Below are 21,373 nucleotides of genomic sequence, written 5' to 3' on the forward strand. Positions count from 1 at the left end.
TGAGAAACGAGGTAAATTAGAAAAGAAAAGTAAATCACGCTGGTTATTGTCCATCATTAAAAGTGTCAATAAAGTCTTCAATAAATCGAGGTGACCCCGAAGAGTGTATGACCGATTGCACTCTTGGCAGGGGCAGAAATGTACAGTATAGTGTTGCATTTTGACGAGCGCGTTTGAGTCGGCTCACACACCCCGGCTAACGCTAGTTGACTGGATTGAAAACATGGCTGCGGCCGAACGTGCAGCAAATTTACGGAAGTGAGGTATGTGTAATTCTTGAGCTACAAACGCTATTTAGAAGTGTGCCTTCAGTGCGTTGTTTGTAGTACAGTAAATGACAAAAACTGAATTTATTAGCCCACCAAAAATGTCTATGAGCGGCACTGTTGGCAGTACACAAATACATCGGCAAAGTTATGCTCGGAACAATCAGCTAGCGTGGCTAGCTAATACTAGGATGCAGCGGTAGCTGCTAACTGGTTACTGACTGCTGTTATACCGCTTGGTTGCTGACCATGCCGCTTCTATCTGTGCGTAGCAGTTTAAGTGTAAACCTCGGCGAAACGCAATGTTAGTAGCGATTCCCTTAATGTATTATTGGTTTGACTTAGTAACTGTACAGTTGTCGAGGTAGTTTAGCTAGCATGTACCCGATGTTAGTAACGCTACTAGAGGCGCCACGATTCCTTTCTGCACGATGCAGTTAATAGGAAAAACTAGCCGAGAAGAACTAGCGGAGGTAACGTTAGCCAACTTAGCTAGCTAACTAACATTAGTCGTTCACGAAAAAATTGGCTTTTAGATTGGAGTAGTGTACTTGTTCGTTGGGTGTCATAGGAAGCGTGTAAGATAATATATGAATTTCACGGGCGCAACAGTCTGCAGTTTGGTGTCTTACGCGTTAATGTTTTATATTTAACGTGAGCCCCGAGAGCTAACGGTAACTTAGTTTGCTAAACAGTAAGCTAGGTCAAGTAACGTTCGCTTGGAAGTTGGTCCATGCTAACATGTAGCATGCTCGCCAGCTTCATGGACCAACTGGTTTGTTGTTTTGTCTAAACGTGTGGTTGGAGTTTTAATCCTGAACTTTAGAGTCCACCTGCTGCAGACTATTGTTAACTTAACTGGTGGCATGTGCAGCTGAAACGTTGTCTAGTCTAGTCTCTAACGTTAGTTTAACTGCATCCAACTTTGTCGCGGCAGCTCATGAGATGGGATGTTGGGATTTGAGCGATTCTCCTCGGTATGTATACCAACACCACTCCGTGGATTTTTTTGTTGCCAGTAGGCCTTGTGGAAGTGTTGGTCAGCAACAGAGATGAACTGTCCAACTCGACGGTAAAGCAGCACAAAGCTTGTTTGTTTATCATAAAACAAATGTCTCATTCTAAACTCGGGCTTTAGCTATCTTAGCTGGTTTGCCAACAATAGCATTCACACGTAGCTAGGAAGGTGTGTGTTTATGTAGCTATAGCTGGAGTTTACAGCACTCGATGAAACTAATGTTTATGATGTCAAAAGACCCATGTGTAAGTCCTGGTCTGTCATGATAATAGTAATGTAATCAGCACGTGTTAACATAACTTCACAACCAAACACGCGCTTTAGTGAAGAACAAGAAGTGGTTTGATTGAGAATTACAATCACACATGGGTCCTGTTTTAGTCGTTGCACTGAGTAATAACATATTCAGGCTTTGGCATGTTCAACATGTATGGTTAAATTGCTGTCTGTGAGCATTAGTTGTTATTTTCCAGCCTTGTCAGGATCAGTGGCTATACATGACAGTATATTGTGTTAAGACTAATTAACTTGCTCAAACCTTTCTACTGCAAAATGATAAAAAATTACCCGTAGGGTTTACTGGGACCTGGTGTGCTGAGATGTTCCTTGAAAAAGCAGGGGTAGTTTTAAGCTTGCTTGTATTTAATTCAAAAGAAGTTATCAGTGTTTATATTGGACACAAAAATATTAAATTTATGTCATTACTGTCATATACTGTCATATACCCACCAACAGTAGAGAGAGAGAGAGCACAAATCAAATGCTGGTCTGTGGTCAAAGCAGTTCCCAACCTTTTTGGCTTTTGACCCCCATATAACAAAGCAATGTCTACTTGCGACCCCTCATCAGACATTATGGCCTTATTGTTGACATGAGTTATAGATGTTCAAAGAGGGCTTCATCTGTATCAGATTGTTTTCCTTTTTGAAGCACTTTTTTAGGGTCCTCACGAGTTGAAAGTATACAATATTTCATGAGGAAAAAACAAAAACTGAAGAAAAGTCAGAAATTATCAACATAATTTTGTGAAACAATTTTTCTCTTCTTTTTTATACGATTTTAACCCCTGAAAATAATCATTCCCAGATTTGGAACACCTGGCCTAAATAATATCTATTTTATTGTTCAGTGTATATACTATGCTGGGAGTTCTGGTTTGATGCTTTACTACACACCACAGCCAAGGAGACCCCTGTTATTTAAAGTTTGTTAATGATTGGTTACTTAAAAACAACATTCTTGTGTGTTTACATGGTAACAGTGTGGACTGGAAAATAAGCGAGCTACCACACTGTCTCATACTCAGTCTTGTACTCTCTTTATTTTACAACATTCCTGACATTACACCTCTTCTGAATGCGTTTTACATTCATTTAGGCTATACTTAGATAGGATAGTCAGCTTTTCAAAATAATCACAACTTGCTTTATGTTCTTTCATGGGCACAAAACTTAGTCTGATATTCCAACAGGCACCTGAAGGCTGCATTAGACATTAATTATTAATTGAGGCTTTGTCAGCTGTGCCAACAATGTGTTAATTATTGGGACAAGGATGTGTGAGCAAATGTTTCATATAGTTATTCAGCTAAACTAACCCTAATCATTATGAAGTAGTCATTAGTTGTTTTTTTTAGAGCAGGTTAGATGAGCAGGCTTAATTAGGTTTGTTGTGAGAGTGAGTGCTCAGTCTGAAAAACCTGCTCCCTCTCTCTGTTTTTTTTTCTGTCACTTATTTTATGCATGGACAAATCACATTAGCTTTCTCAGCTGGAGTCGTGAGTGAAGTGTGAGTAATATGTGCATGTGGTGGTGCTTGTTCCAGGTGACTATTATGTTATCCCCCTCAAGGAATATTATCAAAATGTATTTTGCAGCCAGGGTAGCCTCTGGCTTTGATGTTGCTGTGCTAGCACAGTGCAGGAAAAAGGAGGAATTGTCCCAGGAAAGGCAACAAGGAGCTCTTAAAAAAAAAGAAAAGAAAAAAAGATTTGATGTACTTGGAATTAATGTAGATGAGGACCATGTCCACACTGCTAATTGATTAAAAAAAATTCTATACAACGGGGTGCTATGACTGTCTCATCTTCTGCAAAAGGACACCAAGTGAGATCATCTTCCCAGAATGTCATTTTAGTATGGCCATTACCAGGTCATGTTTTTATTATCCTCTGTTGTTAGATTTATTATTTGAGGTTTGTGTGTGTGAAGCAGGGCTTTTTATATCCACCCAATATAATCTAAACATTTCACCCTACTTTCATTAAATCAACTATTACTACTGTAGTGACTCATACCTTGGATATGACTAGATGATTAGGTTTACAGTCACCAATTTGCCCACTGTAATGAGTTGTTTGATTGTAGAGTTAGCGTCTGGAAAATTGAGCGACTGTTTATTGATGAGTTTCCCAAGCGTAATGTCATCTCTATCACTTGACGAGTTATTTGTAATGTGAAAGCTACTTTGCTATTTTGTTTTTAGTCACTACTTACTAGTTTTGATACGTTGGTTTGTATCCGCTTCACTCCATGACCTTTATGCCAAGGCCAGAATCAAAATACTGAGAGAACCCAGAATAGGCTGTGTGTGTGTGTATGTATGTATGTGTGTGTGTGTGTATATATATATATATATATATATATATATATATATATATATATATATATATATATATATATATATATATATATATATATATATATATATATGTATATGTATGTATGTGTTGATGCCAGCTCTGTTAATCAAGTTATGTTTTCCTTAACAACCTTAATGTGAGTGAGATACATGTGAGTAAAGTAAAGGTGTTTCCATGAGTAAAATTATAGTGATAGTGAACTTATGATGAATTGTCTGACCTATATTACATTTTAATTGTGATTGCACAAAGGCTATCTGTGAAATTGATTATTTAAAATATAATATATCCAAAATTGACTACTTATTAGTGTGGATTTGGCTTGTGTTCATTTTCCATTTCACACTGTAAGGCAGGATTTTTGTTCAAATGCACAGTCATGTACTTCATCTGCAGGATACCTCCAGACACAGAGCGAGTTTGGGAATGCTTTGTTGTGCCTTAAATTGTGTCAGACAGAGGTTTAGGACATGACAATTAACTTCCTATGGTTGTCCACACTCTAAGCCGGTAAGCCTTGTGTAGGATTGTTGTTGTGGGAGCATTTCAATTTTTGTACGTTCTGATAAGTTGTGGAAGCATTGCAGCCTGTTGGTCCTCTGGCACACCTGTTATAAAGAGATAAACAGCCTACAGTGTGATGACAAACCGCGGTGTTATCGCTGCTGAATTGGGTGTAAGAATTACAGTGTATCTTCTGTGTCAGAAATCAGTCAACCAGTAAACCCTATGTATTCTTTGTGTGACGGAATAGGCAGTAATCTCTGCAGGGAGGAAATATATATGCCCTGAATGAAACCTACACACATTTGATTTTTGGTTTTAATGCAAATGCAGTTCACCCATTTAATTTGCTTGGCAGCTTTAGGGGTGTTTCATTACTTAAAATGCTTGCTACGCTGCTGTCACTTTAATCTCTGGAGTTACCAGGCACATACAGATACGTCTTAAAGCTGTAACATTTGTGAAGTGTTGAAAGAGACTGTGATTGGTAATTTAGGCAAGATTGTTTCCTCTGCCAGTTTAAGATCTTCAACCTTTTTAATGTATTTCCCTTGTACTGACCGGTGATAAGACATCTAGTTTTGCCTGTGGACAGAAGGTGTTGCTTAGCTACAATGACAGGAGAAGTCAATACCCTTCTGGTGTGAGCTGAGATATGACCCGAGTGGTATTTAACAAAGGCCTTTTGGTGAATGTTTTTGTTTGAAACACCCCCAGGTTACCGTTCATGCATCAAACGTATAGACGTTGCAAAGGTAGTGCTATGATGTAACAATTGAGCGGTAAAGGTTTGCAGTTTTCAGTGATTATTTTGACTTAATGAAGTGCATGTATCTGTCTGTGTGTGGTTTGCAGGTGCCCGCATTCTGCTGCAGAGGAGAGAGCACCAGGATGAGGAGACTGTAGGCACCCGCCGTAGTATGGCTGCGTCCCGTTCCTCACGCGTCACAAGGTCGTCAGTGGGGCTCAATGGATTGGATGAGAACTTTTGTGGCCGAACCCTCAGGAACCGCAGCATCGCCCAGCCGGAGGAGAACTCTGTGCCTCCGCTACCAAGGGCCCGCTCGCCCAAGAAGAAGCAGGAGTCGAAACAGGACGCCAAGCAGGAATCTAAGCAAGAGGGCAAGCAGGAGTCGAAGCAGGACGGCAAGGAGTCGAAGCAGGACACCAAACAGGACACAAAGCATGATACAAAGCAGGACACTCAGCAGGATGGCCAGCAGCAGGCCTTGTTGCAGGGAAAAGTAACCGACTCAAATGCTTCTCCAGCTGAGGCGGAGCAATGGACCAGCTCCAGAAAGCGGGGTGTGTCCTGTTTAGAAAAAGACATACATTCTGAGAAGTCAGAGAACTGTGATAGAGGGAAGGGGACGCGAGATGTCTGTCCTCAAATCAAAAGGGCCAGACGGGGCTCCCGCTCTGGAGAGTCTCAGGGACACGAGGAGGACCCTGAGCCTCTGAAATCTGAAAGTCTAGTCTCTGTCCCAGAGCCTAGCAAGGACAACAGTTGTGAAGAATTTCCCAGCCAAAACTCTGCTAACACAGCTCCTGCCTCACCTGTACACAGTAAAGAGGAAGGTGAGCTGACAGGGGGGAAGGCAGAGGATGGTCATGCGGAGTGTGACGGGGCAGCTCAGCCCCCGAATGCTCACAAAACCTCTAATGGACTCAGAGACAATAAAGCAGAGGAACCTAGCACACTCACTGACGAGATTAGTGCAAACCTCACCTCTGCCACCAACTGTCCGACGCTGCTCAACGGTAGTCAGACGGGGGCTCCCTCATCCCCTGACCCCGCTGTGCCTTGTAGAAACTCTGTCCCTGTGCAGATGGAGGTCTCTGGCTCAGGGCAATCGCCAGCCTCATCTGCACCGACATTCGAGGCTGTTCCAGAGGATCCTGTCCCTGAGTTGATAGTGGCCAAGGAGCAGGAGGTGGAGGAGGAGGTGGAGGTGGACGTGGTGGGCGACCCATTGTGTCTGGCCCACGAGGAGCAGGTGACGGAGATTGAGAACGACACCAATGGCCGGCCGCTGACACCATTGCATGAAGCTGCTGCCTCCACCACCTCCACCATCACCAACATGAACAGTAGTCCAATCAACAACAACAGCAACTCAGGAGAAACTACACCCCCACTAGCAACAACCCCCTCCCCCACAGAGCTAGGGTGCAACCCCTCAATATCCCCCTCTTTCACAGAGCTCTACGAACACAGATACACCCTGCGGACTTCACCCAGGCGGGTTGCCACTGGTGGCAAGGCCCCCTCCTCCAAGCTCAACTCTCCTCCCAGAGACAATGGTCCCTTGAGGGAAGAGGGGGAGGTGTTGGTTGGGTTGGAGGAGGACTGCGCTGCGTTGGAGGAACCTGCTCCCTCAGATTGTGTTGGCCCCTCCTGTGAGGAGCCGGTCTCCGTGGATCCTGAAGACAGAGCAGGTGGTGAGGACTGTGTGGCTGTGGAGGCCAAAGAGGCTGAGCGAAGCAAGGAGCTGACACGAAGCCAGGCTGCGGAGGAGGAGGAGGAGGAAGAAGAAGAAGAGGAAGAGGAGGAGGAAGAGGAGGAGCCAGACGTGTATTACTTTGAGTCGGACCACCTGGCTCTTAAACACAACAAAGAGTATGTGGGAGCTCCCCTTGGATTTTCCTCATCTTTTGTTGATGTAGCCCTCACACATGTTAATCATTGTATTCTGTGATCATTGCGTTACTTCTGCTCTTTGGTTTTGAATGAACCAGACGCATTTAAGTTTATGAGAATTTGTATGTGCTAAGAATATTTTGAAAGTGCTTAACATATAACCTTGAGGATTTTTCAGTTTAATCTTATCTTAAATACCTAGAATAATCTGTCTTATTGTGTCCAAATCATTATTGACTATGCTTGTGTGTTTATTATTTGCGCTACATCAGTAGTTGTGTGTTGTGACCCGTCCTCATAGGTTGAATACGTTTTCATGAGCTTTTTTTGTCCTCTTTCGTTTAATTTAAATAACTGTTATAGGCCTTAAGAGGTGAAACTTTCAACGTTCTTATTTTATTTATTTATTCAAGTTTTAGCATCTAATTTCCACCTTCAATCTGGTACTGTGATTGTGTGAATTAGCTGCCAATTCTCAGCTTTCCAAAGCCCACTGAGATTGGATGTTAAAATTACTCTGCTGATTGCCTCTATTCTCTTTTTTATTTCATTAAGAGGAGTTGTTTTTTAGAGAAAAAGGACATTTCAGCGTTGGGCTTTGTTCCTAGTTGTCTTGTTACTTGTCAAACAAGACAGGATGTTTATGTTGGTGGGCATGTCCCATGCTGCGCTCAGTCAGGCTATGCTAACTGCGCCATGGCAGGTCAGCTGATTCATGATGCATCTTTATAGGAGACGGGGCAGAGGGCTGAGGGGGATTAGAGACATCATCGGCTGAGGTCCCTTTGGCTTTGACATCAGTATAGGTGAATATTTCGAGTTCAGAGAATGGCTTTAGAGTAAGATTTCGCTGCTCTCGTATTGCCAGGTAATTTGATCAAGTTTCTGTACATGCCAAGTTTTAGGTTGTGCTGAGTAAGGAGTATTTTTGAAGGCTCAGATCAATGGCAGTGAGGACTCATTTTTAGGGAAGCATGACTAGGCATTTTACAGTTGCTGAATATGGAGAATTGACACAGACATGATTGATGATGTGTATAAAGAACATCTTTTTTTTTTTTTTTTTTTAAAGCTTTATGTATTTTGACACCGTTGCCTCTACCTTTTTTATCATGTAAATAATTCAAAAAGCAAACCCCAATCCTTGATTATCAGGCATTAACATAGCAACACTATTGTCTTGGTTTGTCAGTGGACCTCAGGCCCAGTAGGTGGCAATGGTACACCAGGTTTGTCCCTGGACACCTGGCATGAGTCCCGAGAGCTGTGAAGCAGAGCCAAGTCCTCCTCATTTCCCTTGAACCGATTAATGCACAGATCATCTGCTCATCTGAGGAAGGCAGCATGCTTGCTGCTTTCTTTTGCAACGCCCCTACATTTCAATCAGAATCACAGGAAATGTGCAGTAGTATGTTTTGGTGCCACTGCTGCAAAGACCGATTTACAGTTTGCTTTGAAGCACAGCACTCACTGGTGCTGTACAAGGTCAACAGAGCTCCACATTGTGTAAAAGCATGGTGCATGTAACTAATGAAAGGATATGAGGTTAAACACACAGTTGACTTGTATGAATGTTTTGCTTGTAGGATTTTCAAACACCAGCAGCTGATAAATAAATTGTGTCCTCTGCATTGATTTTCATTCTTGTCCTGTTAGGGGAGATTGATACACTCTGCTTCACTGAGCACTTGCATTAGGTTATAGCCATATATGTAGGATGCTGTCACATTCCTGTCGAGTCCTCCTGCTCTTCTCGCACTGTAGGGCCTCTGAGTCAGTACCACACTTAGTCATTGACAGCTCAGTTTGCAGCTCTTCTGTTGCCCCAGAGGGTGTGAGTGGAAAGGTCAGACTTGTATAGTGTGGAAGGCTCCTCAAGCACTGCGAAACCCAAGTGTTTGTCATGCAAAGGTTTTGATATTTCTGCGAAATCTGAGTGATGTGCACAGTTGCAGATAAGAAAAGTGATTCAGTGGTTTAAGTGCATTTTCTCTTACCGTTTGAACATTTAATTTACCCTCTGCTGTTCTTGATTGGCTACACTAGTCAGAAAAGTAAACTCTAAGTAACTCTAAAGCTGTTGTTTTTTTGGCCAAGCAGCTGGTTTGAGATGCATAATTTTGAGCAAAAATAAAACTCTTGTAAATGTGTTATTTGTAAATTAAGTTGAAAGGATTGGAAAATGGTTCATGTCTTGTGCAAGTATTTAGGTTCTCAGCCTAATGGTTGAATTATTTATGGTCTGGGGTCTGAAAGTTTGATGCACTGCAGCATTGCAAGTGTCTGGTTGTAAACAGTCCCTCCCTGTCTAACCTCGCTTCCCTCCATGTCAGTTATCAGAGGCTTCTGCAGACCATCGGTGTTCTCGAGGCCCAGCGCACACAGGCCATCCTAGACCTGGAGACGTTGGCGTGTCACCAGAGGGAGGCACTCGGCGATCCCATCAGCTTTGTGGAGCAGCTGCAGAAACGGGTAACAAACATACAAACGTGTGTCCTTGATAAACTGAAAAGCATATACGTATAAAAGCAGTTATTTTGTGCTGTGTTTGAACTACACTTAGTGTCTACTTTATTAGGTAAACCTGTACAGTAATTTAATCCAATACAACTGTTCATACATAAAGTCTACTTTTATGATGCCTCTGCAAAGATAGATGTTATGGCAGGGCTGTTGTATTGGACTGCATTAGACTGTACAGGTGTCAAGGAGCCAGTCAGTGTATGTTTTAACGTGTGCATCAAACAACTAATGCACATGAGTTGTACAAAATGTTCTAAATGGATATGTAGTCATTCACTGTGCATCAACTCCTCTCTGAGACACCCAAGAGCTTGTTTCTTGGGTTTTTGCCTGAGGAATACCTTGCTGGTTGAAACGTCTTGAATGAATATTTGGGAGCTTGTAAAATTCTGTGTACAGACTACTTCTCCTTGTCCACTGTACGACTCATATTTGGTTTTGCACCGGTTCACAACTGGGCCAGGATGTGCACACTCCCTACCTTTTTTTTTTACTTGAGATCATTTTGACTGCTTACTCAATAAAATATCAAGGCTAATTAATTCACACGTTTGTGCAGTCAGGTAAATGTAAATACTAAATACAATCAGAACACCTGCTGCAGGTGTTAAAGCTTAAAAATGTCTCTCCTGTCTCTTGAATGTAGATGTAGGAATAACTAGAAACCCCCTGTCGAAGGGGGTTTCTAGTTATAAAATTCTAGCTAGTAAAATTTTTGAAAAATGACAGTAATATGCGATAAATTGAATTATGTAAAGCAATTTAGTTTTACAGTATTTGTTTCTCATGTTATCTATCGCATATCTACTTTTGCTGCAGTATGGTTTATAGAAGTTATGAGTTAATGTGTTGTAACCCCTGACTTTTGTGACCCTCAGGTTAATTTGGGCTTGCCGTGTCCTCAGCGAGTCGTCCAGCTCCCTGACGTCGGATGGGAGCAGTACACCTCGGGCCTCGGTGACTTTGAGAGAGAGTTCTGTGACAAGAAACGCAAAACCAGGCAGCTAAAGCTGATCTTCGACCAAGGCACATATACATTTTCTTCATCTTGGTGTTCAAAAAAAATAAATAATCAAATAAACACCAGAGATTCTTCTGCCATTTAAAATGACTAATTCTGCTCATTTCCTTCCTTCAGGTTTGCCTGCTCGACCAAAAAGTCCCGTGGAGCCCAAGAAGGAAGGCGAATCCTCCACCATGTACTCCTCTCTGCCCACTAGTGACGCTCCAGAGAATGGCAGCCAAACGCAGGTGTGGCTCTCACCAAAATAAACACACACACACACACTGCTGCTATGATTGTCTCTCAAAATATTATTAGTGCAGATGCAGCTATATCTGTTCCTAACTATAGCTGGTGAGTCACCGATCTCTTGCAGGGTGGCCTACGAATCATCAGGTTATTACCAATTTACGCGCATTTACCTGATCTACCCCATCCTTACTCCTCGGCAGAGTTAAGCATGCAGCACATGTGAGCACAATAGATGGTATCTATGGAAAGCCTGTCTCTCCCACACCTCTGATTACATCTTATCTTGACCCCTTATGTGTGCGTGTCTTTTCCCACATTATATGGGCACTAAGGTTTCACCTTTTGATTGTTGGGATTAGACGGTGCCAAGCGTTTAGCACTGAGCACACAACTTGATTATTTCTGTTGCTCTCCCTGTTTATATTGTGCAGGCACATTTGCATTCTCCTGGGTTACACTCTAACAGGATTTTGTTTGTCAGTCAAAAGTGTTGCTGTTTTTCTGCGTCTTCCCAATGACTTCTCGAGTCTCATCTGACAGCCGGGCTTTGTCTGTCAAACTGAGGGATTCAGTGTGCCAGGCAGTTCATACGCACAGATCTCTTTTTAAATGGTGGAGTGCTATTATTTTTGTATATTTTAACATGGCTGTTACTCGTGTTTTCTTGACAGATGATCAGGGGGAGGATTTGTCACCCAAACAAGTCTGACACATTTAACCAGCTGTGGACTGTGGAGGAACAGGTAGGTAGCAAGTGTGTAAGATGTTGCACTATATTTTAGTGTGTGCAGGAACGTTTGATTACACTAGTATAGAAACATTTTAAGGTTCTTTTCAGATCTAATTTTATTTATACAACACCATTTCACTTTGAATTTAAAAAAAGGAATCTTAACCCTTAGAGAACAGACCTCCCATCGGCGGCCGTCGTTAATAACATGATCCTGTATAAAACACTGTAAATGAAAAACCACGACAGCTAGAGCATTCTTTTTTTTTTTTTATACAGCAGAAAGCTCCATTACGCACCATAGGGTTGTACGCTCACGATTACGTTATTTGATATTTATTATTTATTTATTGTACGAGGAATACCTTATGTAACGTCCGGTCCAAAGCAGGCTGAGAACTAGCGGTGGCGACAGAGTATTTCCCTGTAATGGACGCGGGAGATCGTTGTTAACATGATTGTGTATAAAAAGATGTAAAATAAAAGCCATTACAGCTAGAGCATTTATTCTTTTTCAGCAGAAACCTAAGACTTCAGTTTTTCCCGTAATCACTCTGTACGCTCGTGATGACGTCATCACGTTACGTGACGTCCGGTGCAAAACTGCAGGCGGACCATCTCTATTGTAGATGAGGCTATCAAAATGCATTTATGTTATGCTCTTAAAACGAGTATATCTCGAAAACTAAAACATGTTCGTAGTTCAAAAAACTTATGGAGTGTTAAGAAATATTTTGTGCATTTTTCTCCATTTAGAAATCTTTTGGATCAATACGTTTTGTGTGTTTATTTAGTCAAATTTGATGAAAACACACATTATTTATGACACAATTTCAATACTTTTCTTAATTATTATGGTTTATTGATTTGCATGACATTTTAGCTTAGGTTGTACTGATTTTAGGGATGTGAAGCATTTGAAGATGCTCAAAGAAATGAGCAAAAACACCAACGTAGGCACTGGTGGACCATTTCTATTGCAGAGTTCAAAGGGTTAATTTATTATTAAATATCTGAAAGTTCTAGTCTGGAAACGATTATCAGTTTGTGACATTTTTCAGAAGCTACCCAAATGTGTAATATTTAAGCCACCCAACTATTTCATAGGCTGGTTTTGAATGGTGTATATCTGGTTTCTGATAAAATCATATTGGATACATTAAACAACAATGTACTGATGCTGCGTATCATCATATATGCCGTAAAGTAATTTGTAATCCTTACATGTTTTTCAACTGTTGTTTTGTCTCTTTTTAATAGAAAAAACTGGAGCAGCTTCTTGTTAAGTTCCCTCCGGAGGAAGTCGAGTCCAGAAGATGGCAGAAGATTGCTGATGAACTCGGCAATCGAACAGCAAAACAGGTGACAAACAGAGCTTGGATTAACTGAAAAGATAACTGTAGTTTTAGGGCTGGATCCGAATATTCCTTCAATGGATGGGTATTCGATTCAAAATTTTGGGATTCGAATAATCTTTATATATATATATATATATATATATATATATATATATATATATATATATATATATAGAGGGATTAAACTGCTAGTTTGTAGAGTACTGTGTGGTTATACTGTAGCAGCTTGGTGTCGTCAGGCTACTTGATAAAGGTAAAGATAGTAACGTTACGGCTGGCATAATGACAATACGGTGAGGCGCTGGCTGAGCTTTCATTAACACACTGCGTCGATCATCACTCGTCAGACAGTCTCGCAAAAACGCAGGACACCGACAGCAACCTGTGGTGGACAATTATGTAACCGGAGATCAGACTCGTCAGTTCGTATCGTGGCGTGCCAGTCCCATAACGTTACAGTTCAGGGAACATCACTGCCTCTATCGCTGCTACAAAAAACACTTTGAAGGTAAAAAAAAGTTTGTTAAATTAAGTTTCCTTCAGGTGCGGTCGGAAATGTTGGTTTCCTCCGCTGCTGCTGTCGCCACCGAAGCTTTGAATATTCACTGTTGAAAAGCATCGACGCTCAAAAAACGGTATTTGGTACAGCCCTAGCTTGTTTGATCCACACTGATTACCTGTTTAGTTCAGAATATTTGTCTTATTTGCACTTGTGAAAGTGATGCAAACACAACAACAACTTTTTACCAGAGTTTGCTGGCAAAACTTGCAGAAAGAGTTCACCTCAAAAAAGCAACAAACTTCAAGATGACCTAAACCTGACTTGGCTAAAACTGTATGTTGCCAGCTAAACAACATATTTTCAACATAAGTCTTTGAACCAGTGGTACTGCTGTCTACTTTTGTTTTATTACTGTAGCATGTCCTGATATTGATAAATCGGTGTGCTTGTACTATGGAAACAGACTGTTAATTTGTATTGAGTATATACTTTGCAGTACTAAAAGGCCCCCGCAAGTACTTGGATTATATATTTGCGTGACCTCAATTACTTCAAGCAGCTGTTCCTCAGTTGGAAATCATTAACACAGCCATTTTCCTGTTAAAACATTCCAGGTTGCCAGTAGGGTTCAGAAGTACTTCATCAAACTGACAAAAGCTGGTATTCCTGTGCCTGGAAGAACACCCAACCTGTGCATGTACAATAAAAAGGTAACTCTTTACCAAACCCCTTAACCATACTGCGTTACTAATGTCATTTAAACAAATGTTTTTCTTCATTAATGTTAAGAGTCCTTAAGCAAGGGCTGAGCAATTAAGTCAATATTGTTGTATTTTGACTTTAAATGGAATGAAACCATGATGATATTGTGTAGAGCTTGATCATTACTGGATATAAATTGTGACCAAGATATGTACCTAGAAAATTAAACTTGTCTTTACTGCAATGTCTAGTCACCTATCAGCTAACATATGCTGATAACCAATAAAGCCATTATAAGATAAAAACAGCTGATGATATCGGCTAAGCCAATATATTTGTTGGGCTCAAAATATTGTCATCATTTAGCAGAATCACTGGTTATAAAATACAATAGCCATTTTAACCAAATCTGTTATTAAAGTTTTTGTTCAACATGTGTGAAGAATTTTGACAGCTATAAGACATAAGAGTTGACATTGTATCGAGCATTAGTGTCATTATATCATATCTAATTGTGCATAGGCATTCATTGCCACACAAAATATCGATATTGATAAGTATGCTTTTTCATATATTGATTTATACTGCCCAGCCCTATTTTTAACTTCTGCAAAAATTTTATAATTTTTAACTATTTGTTGTTGCTATTGTATTGACTTCTAAGAAATGACATAGTGTAATTGTACATGTTGAAGGGGACCTGTTTAAAACTGCCTGCTCTTGTAACTGTACCCGTTGTTCCCCAGGCAACCAGTAAGAGGCAGCACCACCTCAACAAGCACCTGTACCGGCCCTCTACTTTCCTGACCTCCTATGAGCCTCCGGTCTACATGGATGAAGATGATGAGCGCTCGCCGTATTACAGCAGCGTGCAGGACCCCTCTGCTGATGACTCGGTCAGTCCTCTGTCACATCACAGAACACTAACAACTGGGAGCCGCAATGCTTTTTCTTTATTTATTTATTTTTTCACACATCCAACTCCCATTTATTTGTCCTGGGAGATTATCTAGTAACTGATACTATTCTCCTGACTTTTTTTGTGTCACAGAGCAGACTGCTGCTTAATTAAGCCTATCACTAGCTCACATTCCCTTTTCTCTCTCAACGTTCAGTCTTACCCTCTCCTTCATATGTAGGCAGTGAGATAAAGATGGGTAAAAGCTGCATGTTATGAGCTTGTTTTATATCTGATTAGTCTGTTTAAATCAATTCGAGACGAGGCAAAGCAAGCAGCTGCTCCCTACCTGTCACTTACATCTGATTTCATATGACAGGCTGTCCCACTTTGGCATTTGGCCCTTGATCATGCACGTCTGTACTTTTATTTTTTTCTTTCCTTTTCCCCCTTTCTTCTCACTACAGTCAGGGCCGCAAGTACTGTTGAAAACGGGTAAATCAGAGCAGAGCAGGGCCCCACCCAGCCTCACCTCTCTTTCCATTTGATTTGCACGACTCCTGGCGCTCACCGTTACCCAAGCGCTGACATTTTCTTCCTCTCCCTTTGATGGCAGTAACCTTTAAGTAAAACCGGGTTGCTGCGTCCTACTGAGAACACAGGCTGCCGGCTCCACCAGCGCATTAACAAAACCTCTGACACCGCTGGTATAAAGTAAAGTCACAAAGGTGCTGCCAGCATGGGCCAAAATAATTTCTTACTTCATCAGGTTGTCCTTTACTGCAAAGTTTACAGCAAGGAATGAAAGTCTGCTGAGGGCGAATGTGTCAGCAGCTTGCCAGGATTCTCATAAAGCCATTTCCTGTTAAGACCTGGAAGTGCAAAAATAAAATGTTGCACTTTACCACTTTTTTCATTTCAGAATTTTTTTCCCCCACTGCCTAAGAAGGAGAGGCTAGCAGATGTGTCTTTGCGAAGGAGACAACAGTTTGCACTTATGTATTTTCAGCCATAAGACAGTCTTACTACAACATTACTGCCCCCCCAGAAAAAACTAGACTGTTTTATGGATACGTTGTTCTCTTTCAGCTAAAATTAGATTGATCAATAGAGGCAGCATTGGATCCCTGGTGTCATGTAGAGATGTTTTGTCATGATGCCTATCAGTCATCATCTCTCTCTCTTTCTTTCTGTGTGTGCACGTTTGCGTATGTTTGGCTTTCCTGCCCTCACACTCAGGACGAGGAGGCTATACCTGTGGAGTTGAGAAATTTGCCAGAGTACAAAGAGCTCTTAGAGCTGAAGCGACTGAAAAAACAGACGCTCCAGGAGATCCAGGAGGACAGGGCCGGGATGCTGCACGTAGGCTACAAGGTGAAATCTTTGCACACTGTACAACACACTACATTACATTATACATACAACAAACCTTACACCTATAACTACATATAACTGTGCCCTCACTGTATGAGGGTTAATTAAATTACATCCTTAGTCAGAGGGACTGTACTGTAATTCAGCAGGGACAAAGTTTGTGTCCCACTTGCAAACTAAACACCAATTCTAACAGTTTTTTGAGTATGTAGCATGTTTGCACTGTACAAAAACCTGTACTAAGTGTGTTTTTAAAAAGGACAGCATCCACCTTAGAATTGTTCCATTTTTGAGTGTGATGTTAATGGACTATACTGTATATCCCATAACCAAAATAAATAGAAAAAGTAGAAAACAATGTTGGTTCTGGTTACAGCGTGAAAATAAAACAATATATTGTTTTTTTATATTTGTGACATTTTCAAGCTTAAAAATGGCAACCGAGTACAGCAGTTGCATCTTGATTGACATTTTACATTATTAGTACGATTCTTTTATAGTGTTACTGTAGTATTTCCTTATCCGAAATACTACCTTATTTGTGATGTGTTGTGAGAAAACACAACTTGACATTCAAGACAAATGCTATTGCCTAAAGAAATCAGTGTTTGCTGGCCATTATTAATCATTTTTTTCCCCAGCATTTAATGGTTTTATACTGTTCTGAAGATGTTGGATGTGTGTTTGTTTTGTGCAGTGTGACGTCTGCGGCATGGATCCCATCCAGGGAGTGCGGTGGCACTGTCAGGACTGTCCGCAGGACAACTCGGTCGATTTCTGCTCCAACTGCTCCGACTGGTGAGATCCTCGACTTCCTGTCACGAGAGTGAAATTACCACATGCAGACCTGGTAGTGGGGTCAGATGAAATGATGATATATATACCTTAAAACAATGTCTACTTTAACCGATTTTTTTCTTTTCTTTTTTTTTTTCTTTCTTCTTCATAGTTTATACTATGGTAACTATCCCTTTTTAATATCTATGGGAAATGTTGTAAATGAAAGGGGATGACTGCTTTTTGGCAGTAGGGGATTTTTATGTGATGATAGACGTGTCGTTGTCAGATATTAACTGGACTATTTACCTGATTAGACAAAAAGTCATTCCTGTCTTTTTTTTTTTTAAATCCATAAACAGTTTTTTTAATAGATTTTCCAGAAATGTAACTATCACCAGGGATGTCCCGATCAAGTTTTTGTGGCCCAGATCCGAGTCCTGAAATATTTGATATCTGCCGATAGAGTCTCATGTGATACTTATATTTTCCTAAATGTTGATTAAATATGTATCTGGCATATTAAAATAACGACTACAGACTAGCAGATTTGGCACACTTAATACTGAAGGTCCTGGTTATGTCACTCTGTTGGAGTTGTTGGAACAACAAAAGCTCAGCCTACTCTTGATTGTACAGCGGAGATACAAAGGACATATTATTTACCACAAACTTTGACAAGCACAGAAACAGGTTCGCACGTTAACAAACATTTAATGTAAGCCTGTTATCAAGTTACTCATAGAGTTAATTAACAATACAAACAAGAATACACTTAGAAGCTGCTACCTGAGTGTTTTGTATGCTGCCGTTTGCCAATCAGAGAGGAGATTTAACTAAGTTTTTAGAGTTGGAGTTTAGTGAATATTTGTCTGCCTCAGTGTCTAAACTCATGTCACAAATAATTGCTCCCATTCACACGTTAATTTTCACTCGTATATATGCAGCTTGCACTGTAGAGTCGGTAAAGAGAGGATCGGCAGATAGGGATCCATTAAGATATGCCCACATCAAGCACTGAGGATCGGCTCGGGACATCCCTAATTGTCACAATATTGATATTGCTAAAAAGTCTTGTTTGTTGTTAACTTATTTTAATTGAATTATTTTGAGTTGTAATAATTCAACATGTTCTCTGTGATATCTTTTAAAAGGGGCATAGAGAGAAAAACATGGTCTGATTTGGAATACGCAGCCTAGTTGAAGTCAAATTGTTTACCTGCTGTTTTCTCTGCTTTACTCAGCGTAAAGCAAGACCTTTCACTGACATTTTCCCTATTTTTCTTGCTCGCCTTCTAGCTTGTTCAAGACAGAGACCCACAAGCCTAACCACCACTTGGAACCGGTGCACCAGCCAGACGCCTTTCTGGACAGGGACTACTGCCTGCCGCAGAGCACAGGCTACAACTATCTGGACCCTAACTACTTTCCAGCCAACAGATGACAGGGTCCCAGGTGCCTCTAGCTCCAGGCTCTCTCCACATATCCCACAGGCCACTCTGTGCATGGCTCCATCCTCCAAGTCCAAGATAACCGCTTAACCCGCCGCCTGGCAGGAAGGCCAGCAGGCAGGAAAACCGCCAGGGGCCTCAAAGCAGACCACCGTGCTGCTGGTGGGGAGGGGGGCTGTTGGTAAATTGGCCTCCCTGTTTCAAGCAAAGGGCCATGTTGGTTCCTCAGTACAAGGGGGCCCTGCTCCACCTCAGCCAGGTTAATCAATGGATCTGTGATTTGAAACGATACACTGATTTTTAAAAACAAACAAGAAAACAACAGAAGGCACACCGACATTCCCGAGCTCTGTGACTCCAGGAGGGCTGTCCCTTTTCCCCTCTTCCCCACATCGCCCTCCAGTTTACCTCCCTGTGCTGCTTCGAAACTGGGGAATTCTGGAAGTCTGGTGAAGCGCCACCTAAGGGAGATGTGTGGTCATAGTGGACTGTGAAGTCATCAACTGAGATGCACATAGGTGGTTTGTATGTGTGTATGTGGTCTCTGTGTTATGCAAGAGTGAAAAATGTTCTAGCTAGGTATTCGTAGATTGAGTATTTATGAGTCGCAGCTTCCTAAACGGGAGTTGCTGCGAGACAAGTAAGGCGGTGTGGAGCGGGACGCCGAGGTCGATGTGTTTTTGGCTGCAGACTGTAGGAAGTTCTGCTGATCCACGTGACGTTCTGCAGACAGACCTAGACCTGTATGTGTAAAACAGACCGTGTGCCATGTTTCAGCATGGAGCCATCCCTACCACTGTCACACAACGCTGCTCTCACCTTTCAAACACACACACACACACACACACACACACACACACACACACACACACACACACTTTCATCTCTATTTACTTTCCCTTTGCTCTCTCTCAACTAAAACATGTCTAACAAGGAAGCACTACAGCACGGAGAGCAATTTCTTTTGAAGGCAGGTGAATGGGAACGTATGAAAGACTGTTTTTGTTTTTTCATATATTTTTTTTTCTCCTCCCCCAATGTGTGCCGTTGTTGATCATGTTGAGTGAAAAGTAGCCAGCACTCGTTGCTGTGTGCCATTTTTAAAAGAGACATTAGTTGTTTTTTTTGGGAGGGAATTTCACCTCTGAACCTGGCCACTTCTCCCTTCCTGCGTGGCACCATTGATCCACATTGTCCTACATTATTGATCCACTCATCATGCCTCTAGATCTTCTTTAATTTTGCAGTCCACTTTAAAAGGTCCATTTAAAAGATTGTATTTTTATTAATCTATTTAAAAAGAATTGAGGTAGTGGTTGGTGCCTCCACAGTGGAACAACCCACACAATTTTATACACATAGATTTTGTTGTGCTTGAGTAGACACCATTTTGTATGGTTTTCGTCTCTTTCCCTCACCCCCTTTGCCCTGCTTCAATATCTGTGCATAACAGTCTGTTCTTATGTAAAAAAAAAAAAAAAAATGCTAGAGGAGAACTGTGGAAATAAAAGTATGTGAAAATAGTGTTTCTACACCTGTTGTTCCTGTATTATTGTTGAAGGTCACTTTAAGCTCAGTATATGGTTCTGCAGTTTACAGCTGCAACAATTACTCAATTTAGTCGACTAGTGGTGAAGCAAAAGTAGAACATCTCTAGTTCCACCCTCTCTGAGGATTTGCTGCTGTTTTATATAATCTAAATGTCTTTGGATTTCAGACTCTGGAATTACGGTCAAATTTTATTTGCTGGCATTTTATAGGCAAAATTATGAATCGATTAATTGAGAAAATGGCAACAATTACTATTAGTTAAAAATTAACATTTTTGTAAATGTTTAAAAGTAGGGCTGGACAATATAAATGATCAATAATTAAAAGTTGCAGCCCTAGTGCAGTGACTAATCACATTTTGTTTCCTTGAACAAGTTATGAATGATGAATCAATATTGAATAACTTTCATCTAGAAAATCATAATACACTTGAGCTGCAACTAATTATTTCATTTTTAATTTATCATCAAATATTAAATGTCAGCTAAGTTGAAAAGTCTTGAGAGTCCCAACGTCTTAATTAGTTTGTTGGGACCCAACAAACAGTCCAAAATCCAAAGATACTCGATTAACAATGATCTAAAAGAAAAGCAGGAGGTCATCATGTTTGAGAAGCTGGAGTCAAATATTTGTCTCTCTAAGTTTAGACAACTGAAATTCAAAATGTCAGCACTGTAATGTATTCTGGACAGTTATAATTAAAGGTCCCATGGCATGAAAATTTCACTTTGAGGTTTTTTTAACATTAATATGAGTTCCCCCAGCCTGCCTATGGTCCCCCAGTGGCTAGAAATGGTGATAGGTGTAAACCCAGCCCTGGGTATCCTGCTCTGCCTTTGAGAAAATGAAAGCTCAGATAGGCCGATCTGGAATCTTGCTCCTTATGACATCATAAGGAGGAAGGTTACCTCCCCTTTCTCTGCTTTGTCCGCCCAGAGAATTTGGCCCACCCATGAGAGAGGTACATCATGGGTTTCAAATGAGCAAAGTGGCAGTTGGTCAAGACAACAGTCCTCCTCAATAACTACAGACACAGAAATGGCACATCCTAAGGAAAGCTCATTGTGGGACTGGCTCTAGTGGTTGTAATTCTGCAGCAAGGCTGAATTTTTGGAAAGAGACTTAAGATACAGTATTAGGGGACCACTAAGGTCTATATAAAAGCATCCAAAGAGCACCATG

The 21,373-nt window shown here is 41.1% G+C and overlaps 1 protein-coding gene across 4 annotated transcripts; it reads left to right on the forward strand.

Moving 5' to 3' along the window:
• Positions 1-160: 160 nt before the first annotated feature.
• zzz3 (zinc finger, ZZ-type containing 3) lies at positions 161-19,944 on the forward strand. 4 transcript variants are annotated; one of them, XM_078264410.1, is made up of 12 exons: positions 161-263; positions 5,285-7,049; positions 9,404-9,542; positions 10,472-10,619; positions 10,732-10,844; positions 11,520-11,591; positions 12,839-12,940; positions 14,053-14,148; positions 14,887-15,036; positions 16,278-16,412; positions 17,110-17,210; positions 18,489-19,944. In XM_078264410.1, the coding sequence occupies exons 2-12, from the start codon at positions 5,350-5,352 to the stop codon at positions 18,631-18,633; spliced, it is 2,901 nt and encodes a 966-aa protein (XP_078120536.1). In that variant the 5' UTR covers positions 161-263; positions 5,285-5,349; the 3' UTR covers positions 18,634-19,944. The 4 variants fall into 4 exon arrangements, with proteins under 4 accessions (XP_078120536.1, XP_078120535.1, XP_078120537.1 ...); XM_078264409.1 differs by lacking the exon at positions 161-263 and adding an exon at positions 550-570; XM_078264411.1 differs by lacking the exon at positions 161-263 and adding an exon at positions 752-1,243.
• Positions 19,945-21,373: the final 1,429 nt, after the last annotated feature.

Source organism: Sander vitreus, chromosome 12, assembly GCF_031162955.1.
Source record: "Sander vitreus isolate 19-12246 chromosome 12, sanVit1, whole genome shotgun sequence".
In the NCBI taxonomy this organism is placed as follows: Eukaryota; Metazoa; Chordata; class Actinopteri; order Perciformes; family Percidae; genus Sander; species Sander vitreus.

Coding starts and splice junctions, on each gene's coding strand:
- zzz3 (XM_078264410.1), top strand. CDS start 5,350: ATGGCTGCGTCCCGTTCCTCACGCGTCACAAGGTCGTCAGTGGGGCTC. Junction 11,592..12,838: donor TGTGGACTGTGGAGGAACAG/GTAGGTAGCAAG, acceptor TCTTTTTAATAG/AAAAAACTGGAGCAGCTTCT. Junction 14,149..14,886: donor TGTGCATGTACAATAAAAAG/GTAACTCTTTAC, acceptor GTTGTTCCCCAG/GCAACCAGTAAGAGGCAGCA.